At 49.3% G+C, this 9,075-nt stretch overlaps 1 protein-coding gene across 1 annotated transcript; it reads right to left on the bottom strand.

Annotated features, from left to right (window-relative positions):
- Window positions 1-294: 294 nt before the first annotated feature.
- Window positions 295-8,232, bottom strand: LOC142046678 (CMRF35-like molecule 7). Its single transcript, XM_075064644.1, has 2 exons — window positions 7,921-8,232; window positions 295-4,451 (listed from the first exon to the last, which is right to left on the bottom strand). The coding sequence occupies exons 1-2, from the start codon at window positions 8,230-8,232 to the stop codon at window positions 4,356-4,358; spliced, it is 408 nt and encodes a 135-aa protein (XP_074920745.1). The 3' UTR covers window positions 295-4,355.
- Window positions 8,233-9,075: the final 843 nt, after the last annotated feature.

Below are 9,075 nucleotides of genomic sequence, written 5' to 3' on the forward strand. Positions count from 1 at the left end.
CATGCTGTGAGGTGAAGGGACTGCAGGTCTGGGTGGTGAAGTCTGCCGTGGTCCTGAGTTATGAGGTCTGGGCGAAGAGGCAGGGTGACTGGGTTGGCTATCGACAAGTCGAGCAGCATGGTGTACCAGTGCTGCCTGAGCCACGCTGGAGCGATCATGATCAAGTGAGCTCTGTCCCTGTGGAGCTTTATCAGGACCCTGTGAACCAGCGGGAATGGTGGAAAGGCGTAAAGCAGTTGGCTGGTCCACGACATCAGGAAAGCGTCCAAGATTGAGCCCAGGGAGAGGCCTTGGAAGGAGCAGAACATCTGGCCTTTCCTGTTCTCGTGGGAAGCAAAGAGGTCTATATAGGGAAAGCCCCACTTCCGGAAAACAGAATGAATAATGTCCGGACAAATCGACCACTCGTGAGACAGGAAGGATCTGCTGAGTCGATCCGCCAGAGCGTTCCAAACTCCTGGGAGAAAAGACGCTACCAAGTCTATCGAGTGGGCTATACAGAAGTCCCAAAGCTGGATGGCTTCCTGACAAAGAGGGGAGGACCGTGTCCCTCTCTGCTTGTTTATGTAATACATGGCCATTGTGTCGTCTGTGAACACTGAGACACAACGGCCTTGCAAATGCTGTTGAAATGCCTGGCATGCCAGGCGGACTGCTCTCAGCTCTCGGACATTGATGTGCAAGGCCAGCTCCTGAGATGACTAAAGGCCTTGAGTGCGAAGATGGCCGAGGTGAGCACCCCAGCCGAGAGATGACACATCCGTCGTCAAGGACATAGAAGGCTGAGGTGGATGGAACGGCATCCCTGCACACACCAGGGAGAGTGTCAACCACCAGTTGAGGGAGCCTATTATGCTCAGGGGAATCGTGACTCTCATGTCTATGGTGTCTCTGCCCGGGTGGTATACCAAGGTGAGCCAAGATTGGAGGGGACGGAGGCGTAGCCTGGCGTGTTTGGTCACGAACATGCAGGCAGTCATGTGACCCAGGAGACCGAGACAAGTGCGAGCCGAAGTTGTCGGGAAGTTCTGTAGGCCTCGGATAATTTGTTACCATCACCTGAAACTGAGGCTGTGGTAAACAGGCTGTGGTGAGATTGGAGTCCAGGCTGGCCCCAATGAAGTCTATCCTCTGTGTGGGAACCAGAGTGGATTTCTCTGTATTGATCATCTGGCCTAGACTCATGAATAGGTCCTTGACGATGTCCACATAATGGGTGACTTGTGCCTCGGAGGTCCCTTGAATGAGCCATTCGTCGAGATACGGAAAAATGTGTATCCGGCAGCGGAGGAAGGTGGCAACTACAGCCATGCACTTTGTGAATACTCTTGGAGCCGTAGAGAGGCCGAACGGAAGGACCGTAAACTGGAAATGTTGATGGTTGGCTACAAACCGGAGGTATTGTCTGTGTGGAGGATAGATGGCGATGTGAAAACACACGTCCTTCATATCGAGGGCGGCATACCAGTCTCCGGGATCCAAGGATGGGATGATGGCCCCAGGGATACCATGCGGAACTTCAACTTTATCATGAACTTGTTTGAGTTCTCGCAGGTCTAGGATAGGTCTGAGACCTCCCTTCACCTTGGGGATTAGGAAATAGTGGGAGTAGAACCCCTTGCCCCTTTCGTTCTTTGGTACCTCCTCTATGGCTCCCATGGCAAGGAGCTTCCGCACCTCTTGTAAGAGGAGTTGCTTTTGAGAGGGGTCCCTGAAGAAGGATGAGGATGGGGGGTGGGGAGAGGAGGGCGAAATAAACTGGAGGTGGTACCCAAGTTCCACTGTGCGTAGGACCCAACGATCCAAAGTTAGCTGGGACCACGCAGGGAGGAAAAAGGAGAGGCGGCTGTAAAAGAGAGGGAAAGGATCCTGGAAAGTCACTGGTATGCCGTCCTCGGGCGAACATTCAAAAGTTTGGCTTTGCCCCCGTAGGTGGCTTGGAGGGGCCCTGATTTTGGCCCTCTTGGGGTCCTGACTGCTGTCTACGATCGTCTCGACCACGCCTTCTGCCAAAGTCCTGCCTCTGTCTAGGTGGAGGGTAAGGGCGGTGAGGCTGGGGGCGGAAAGGCCCGCGTTGAGTCACCGGCGTGTGCATGCCGAGAGAGTGCATAATGACCCTGTTGTCCTTCAGGCTTTGCAGCCTAGGGTCAGTCTTTTCAGAAAAGAGGCCTCGATCATCAAAGGGCAAGTCATGTATGGTATGCTGTAGTTTCGGCAGGAGGCCTGACACTTGAAGCCACGAAATGCGTCTCCTGGCAACTCCCGAGGCCAGAGTCCTGGCTGCAGAGTCTGCTGCATCCAGCGAGGCTTGGAGGGAAGTGCTCGCCACTTTCTTACCCTCCAAGAGGGCAGCAAACTCTTGACAGGAGTCTTGAGGGACTAACTCCGTGAACTTGCCCACCGCCGCCCAGGTGTTGTAGTTGTAGCGGCTAAGTAGGGCTTGCTGGTTTGCCACCCGGAGTTGGAGGGCCCCTGCAGAGTATACCTTATGGCCCAGTAAGTCCATGTGCCTAGCCTCCTTCGATTTTTGGAGCCGGAGCTTGCTGGCCATGATGTTCCCTCTCATTGACAGACTGTACGACAAGGGAGCAGGGAGGAAGATGGACGTATAGGTACTCATACCCCTTAGAGGGCACCATGTACTGGTGTTCAACTCCCCTGGCAGCGGGCGGAATAGAGGCTGGAGACTGCCAGATGGTATCAGCATTGGCCTGGATCGTCTGGATGAATGGTAAGGCCACTCTTGTGGGAGCGTCGGCCAACAGAATATCCACCACTGGGTCATCTATCTCCAGCACCTCCTCTACCTGGAGATTCATATTGAGTGCCACACGTCTCAGGAGGTCCTGATGGGCCTTCAGGTCAATTGGAGGAGGGCTCATGGAGGATGTCCCCGCCACCGCCTCGTCAGAGGAGGAGTAAGAGGAGAGGCCAGGGACAAGCGGGTCCTGTGTGGACTCTTGCTCTTGAACGACCTCCAGCTCCAGTGGAATCTGGGAGTTTGGTGGCCGAATAGGCGCTTCCTCCATACCAGTAGGAGGGGGGCGGCTGATAGTCGCCTCCGGCACCCGATGCTCCGATGGAGCAGAGCGAGATGGGACTGGAGGTACACCTTGGGCCTGGTGGTGCGTCCAAGGTGTCCAGAATGACCACTGATGGGGGGCCTTGATCTTGAGCCTGGTTCTTCTGGAAGATTCTGGCAGGCACATCAGAGTCACGGTCCTGTGCATAGGAACCATCCGCATGAGAGGACACCGATGCATGTCGGGATGGCCAAGGAGGGGCTGAAAACCCCTGGGAAGAGTCTCCCTCCGACTGATCTCGCTCTGTGCGGCACTGGGGATCGGTACCGGGAGCCATACCGGTACCAGGAACGAGATCAGGACCTACAACCGGAGCAGTGCCGGGAGGTCGACCGGGATCTCGAAGCTTGGCGTCTGGAGTGGCTATGAGTCTCACGGTGTCTGGAGCGGTGCCGAGAGTACCGGGCTGGCGAACGGGACGCTGATCGGTGCTGCAAGTGCGACCAGTGCCGAGAAGGGGATCGGTGCCAGGACCGGGATCAACGATGGGACTGAGAACGCCGGTGGGATCGCGATCATGAGCGGCGCCGCTCTGCGGTGCCGACAGAGGGTGGTCTCATCAAGGCCAGCTTGCCTACCGATTGTATGGCCCGCACCGGCAGTGCTGGGGGTTGAGGCAGGGCAGACTCTGTCATCGTGATCAGCTCCCTCGCCGTGGAAGATGTCTCCGGCGTGGAGGGAATAGTGAGCTCAACCGCGGCTCTGGCCGGGGAGCTTTCAGATACTGGACTCGATGGTCCTTCCGGGACTGGAATCGACGGTGCCAACGTTGTTGGTGCCGCAGCAGGTGTAGGTGCCGGGCAGTCCGATCTAGCCGGGTGCTCTGGCTGCGGTGCAGGTGGCACGGAAGCAGCATGAGTCTTATGTCTCTTCACCCATGGGGAGAGACAACGGTGCCGAGCAGACATCGGTGCCGAGAGGCCTTAGCAGTACCGGTGCGATCTGGTGCCGAAGAAGTGCTTCTGCCCGTGGATTGACCAGTGCTCGGTGCCGAGGGTGGAGGAGTAAGAGCTGCCTCCATCAGGAGCTGTTTGAGACGAAAGTCCCGCTCCTTTCTCGTCCTCGGCTTGAAGGCCTTGCAGATCCGGCACTTATCGGCAAGGTGGGATTCCCCAAGGCACTTAAGGCAGGAGTCGTGGGGATCTCCTGTTGGCATCGGCTTGTGACAGGCCGAGCACGGTTTGAAACCCGGTGAACCGGGCATGGGCCCAGCACCGGGTGCGGGGAAGGGGCTAATCCCCGAACCCCTCTTAACTATATACACTAACGATGTTATAAAAACGAATAAGAATTAATTGCAACTATAGAAATTTCAACTATATACACAAGAATAACGAGAGAACTACGAGTAGCTAGGGAAGTGGAGATCAGCTAAGCCGCGCTCCACTGTTCCAACGACCGACACGGGCAGTAAGAAGGAACTGAAGGGCCGTTGGGTCGGCAGAGGTATATATCCAGCACCATGGCAGCACCACTCTAGGGGGCGACTCAACCGACCCACCGACTGTTGCTAGAGTAAAAATCTTCCGACGAATGTGCACACGGCGCACGCACACTTAATTGGAATTGATACGAGCAAGCACTCAAAGAAGAACATGAGGATTTCCATAGTGGATCAGAACAATGGTCCATCTAGTCAGGTATCCTGACACCAGCCGAGGCAAGTGCCAGATGTCTCAGAGGAAAGTTTCAGGAAACTCAGTGAGACAATTATGGAATATCCTGCCCACCTGGAAATCTTTCTTTAACCCTGGGCAGTTCGGCAATCAGTCTGTGCCCTGAAGCATGATCCTCTATAACTTATTACAGTCCTTCCTTCCGTAACTGAAAGTTCTCAATGTCCATATAAGTGCTTGATCCTTTTTTAAGTCTTGTCAAGCTCTTGTCCTCTGTGACACTTTGGCGCAGTGCTCTGACATTTGGATCAAGTTGGTAATTCCATTCCCTATTAAATCTCTTCTTTACTGATTGTTCTTTCTATCATGTCTCTCTTTAATATTCCCAGTGTGCCAATTGGCATGGTACCTAGGCACAAATATTCCCACCACATTAGCTACAGTTTTAAATGTCGTTAGACAGAAATTTCCACTAGGATTTCTGAGAGAAACCCTATCTAATCAGAAACACATAGTTGTGATGACTGGTACCTACTCTTCTGTGCCAGGGTGGCTAGAGGAGTTGGGGCAAGGTGTCGAACAGCCTGTGAAGGGTGTTGAAGGCATCTCAACTGTAAACACTGGGGTGGTTCTTACACAGTTGTATGGTTCACCATCTGTAATAAAAATATACTATTGCTTGTATAGAAGCCAATGTATATCCACTTGGCATTCGACATTTCATTCTCTTCCCTCCACTACAAGGGGGGCAAAGAAAATAAGGTACGTTATGTTGAACAGTTCTCTATTTACATAGGAAAATTAAACCTTCCCGTCTGTTACTGCTCAGGAGCATTCTCTTTTAACTCAAGGGGCAAAGATGTGATATTTGTGGGAGCAAAATGTCTGACGTTCTGTTCCCCATGCCGCAGATGTGCTGGTATTGTTTGCGTGTGTACTAGGCATCTAAGGACGAGTACAATAGGCGATAAGAATGGGGAGACAATACTGCTGTATTTGTAGCTTGAGTCCTTTCTGCTTTGGGGAGGGTCCATATTTAGTTAGCATAACTTAGTGTGAGAGGAGTTTAACATGTATTGTACAGATTTTTTTTGCCTGTTAATCATTCCATGAAGCTAACACTGAAATAAAAAAATTACCTGTTAAATGTAACTGGTATGTGCAGTTTTCTTTTGCTGGGATCAGCACCTCTGCTCTCAACACCTGGGTGGATTTGTTTGCTCTGCGAGTTGCAGCTTGGCAGTAATAGTTCTGACTCTCCAGGAGGTCTCCACAGCGAAGCACCAGGTCGCTGCTGTGCACTAGTACGATATTGGTTGGAAAGCTCTTTCTGTACCATGTGTAGTAAACATTAGAGCCAGTGGCTGAATGACATCTGACAGTCACTGATCTCCCTAGGCAGGATTCACTGGCATGGTTGGTGAGAGTAATAAGGGGTGTGGAGAGAGGCTCTGAAATGGAACCAAATAGTTGTCCTGGTGAGATGAAATACACAGAAGGGTGTGAAACACTATTTGGATTACTCAATCAGACTTGACTGTAGATATCTTTGTCTAGTTCTAGGCTCTTTCCAAGGATTAGTCTCAAGAGGCTACATGGTTTCGCTGCTGAGTTTAGAAAGAGTGGGGAAGGCAGAGGCATTTACATACTATTGATCCTTGATCAGTGAGTTCACAGTACAAAAGCCTCCATGTGCCCCATCTCTGGGCTTAAAGCGCTTTCCTCACCACACCAGACTGAGATTAATCTCTGGACAAATATGTGCCAGCTTTGGCATACATATTTATCTAAAACTGAATAAAATGAGGATTAGCGAGACAAGGTGAGTGAGGTAATATCTTTTATGAGCAGAAGTTAGTCCAATAAGAGACAAGCTTTCAAGTCACACAGAGCTCCTCTTCAGGCCTGAAGAGCTCTGTGTGGTGTGAAAGCTTGTGTCTCACCAACAGAAGTTGGTCCAATAAAAGATATTACCTCACCTACCTTGTCTCCCTAGTATCCTGGGACTAACACTGCTACAGCCACACTGCGTAAAATGAGGATTGTGATACGGTTAAGGTTGAAATGATCACTAGATATGGGAAAGAATTTATCCTCAAGGCCTATTGATATCCTTCTGGATCAGGAATCATCTGTTCGGATAAGGTGAAGCTGCTGCTACATCATGAGTTCTGTGATTGAAGGGGATACCATGTATTTTTAAACCTCAGCCTTTCCTCTCATGACTAAGTGGTTAAGACCCTGGACTGGAACTGAAGACATCTGGGTTTAGTTCCTGGCTCCACCCTAGACTCAATGGGACCTGGGGCATGTCAGGTAGGTCTTGTCTATACGTATGGCAAAGCACACTACAGGGGTTTGAATTCTAAAGGGCACTAACTGGCCCAAGTAGATCCTACGGGTGCACACTAAAAGTTCTCTAGTGTGTCTTCGTGTCGTACTAGTGCTACGTGAATGCACACTAAGGAGCATTGCAATTCACACCTCTCTAGTGCACATTGCTGCACCATGTAGACCAGAGGTCGGCAGCCTTTCAGAAGTAGAGTGCCAAGTCTTCATTTATTCACTCTGATTTAAGGTTTTGCATGCCAATAATACATTTAAATGTTTTTATAAGGTCTTTCTATAAGTCTATAATATATAACTAAACTATTGTTGTATGTAAAGTAAATAAGGTTTTAAAAATGTTTTAAACTGGTGGCCAGGACCCAGGCAGTGAGAGTGCCACGGAAAATCAGCTTGCGTGCCGCAGGTTGCCTACCCCTGATGTAGACAAGCCTGTGCTCTATCTGTGTTTTGGTTCTCTCACTGCCAGAGGTGGGTGGGGTAACAGTACTCCCTTTCACTCTGTGTTGTCTATTTAGATTGTAAGTTCTTCAGGGCACAGGGATTGTCTCTTCCTGTGTATTTGTACAGTGTATAGCACAAAGAGGCTCTAATCTCAGATATCCTAGATACCACTGGAATACGAACAATAATAATGTTTCTGTATAACTGCAGAGTACCTCTTGCTATTGAGGTGCTGAGCCACACAGAGCAGCTCTGTTCTTGTTTCGATGTCATTGCGGCTGTGCTTTCATTAGTATTCTCACTTTTCTGGGTTTGCAACTGCAGCATTGTTCATTCCCATTTAACATCAAACATCCAGTAACTAAATCACTACAGGTATCCTGTTTTTTTTAAGTCATGTTATAAAACTAATGAATCTCATGAGACCTTACAATGTTTAAAGAATCTTTACCTTCAGTTACAGTGAGTTTCACTGCAGTCATCATATCTGCATATGGCCTTTCTATTCCACACCAATACATTCCTGAATCTTCTTCTACGAGCTGGTGCATCGTGACCAAAAAGTATCCTCTTCTGTTATCCAAGAGCACCACTCTTCCTTTATATTCACTCTTAACAAAATTCTCTGTGTCGCCTAAAACATCACAAGATGACCTAGATCCTCCATGACACCAGTACTTTCTGTTAAACATGTACTTCCTTCTGTCGTAGGAGCAGGTTATTGTAGTGCTCATTCCCTCCATAGCTGTCTTTTCCTGATCTGACGCGAGGAATAGTGCACACCAAACTGCAAGAGAAGCTGTTTGTTTTCCTCACAATGTTTCCATACAGTTTCAGAAAGTGAGCTTGTTCCATTTCAAGCATGTGCTCACTCTCTCTCATTCACTCTCTTGCTTCCGGCTATACTTTACAAAACTTTGGGTCAGACTTTTTGTCCTCACTCATACCTGTGCACCTCCCTTTGATGTCAATGGACCTAAATTCCACCCCTCAGCTGCAGCTGCCCATTGTGGAAAAGGCCAATGATATGAGGTCAATTTTCAGATTTCTAAAGCAGGGATATAATTGTCTGTCCATCCTATAGGATTTAACAGAGAATTAAATCTCTGTATACAAATCTATAAAGTCTTTTTTTTTTTTTTTGTTTAAATATGTAGCAAAATGATCTCATTCTGTAGGACTCTTCCATAAAAGCTATGTAGAGGGGGACTCCAATAGAATATTTACAGCTGTGGGAGCAGATAGCATTTGAATGCTATTCTTAAGAGTAAACACGTTATATAAAGTGCAGACACACTTCTCTCCCTATGGTTTGGTTTTATTAACAAATTAAATAACTCAGACTTCTGCTCAGCCATGGTTGCTGTTAGAGATCATACCAAAGAGTCAGACCTGCCTCCTGTATGTCTGAGGTGGAGTTGAGAAATCACAGGAGCAATAACGAATCAGCAGTAATTGGCAGCTTTAGGCAAGTATCTAACTCCACCTAACAGGCTGGCTCAATAGAAGAATGCTACTTCTCCTCCTCCTCCTCCCCCTTTGCCCCCCCACCAAATGTCTGCTGCCTAATTCACCTGTGCACTGAA

This window comes from Chelonoidis abingdonii, chromosome 4, assembly GCF_003597395.2.
Source record: "Chelonoidis abingdonii isolate Lonesome George chromosome 4, CheloAbing_2.0, whole genome shotgun sequence".
In the NCBI taxonomy this organism is placed as follows: Eukaryota; Metazoa; Chordata; order Testudines; family Testudinidae; genus Chelonoidis; species Chelonoidis abingdonii.

What these genes read in the sequence shown, in the direction of transcription:
- LOC142046678 (XM_075064644.1), bottom strand. Translation starts at nt 8,232, where the DNA reads ATGGAGGGAATGAGCACTACAATAACCTGCTCCTACGACAGAAGGAAG. An exon ending in GTAAAGATTCTTTAAACATT is followed by an intron (nt 4,452 to 7,920) that starts GTAAGGTCTCAT and finishes GCGGCTTAGCTG; the next exon opens with ATCTCCACTTCCCTAGCTAC.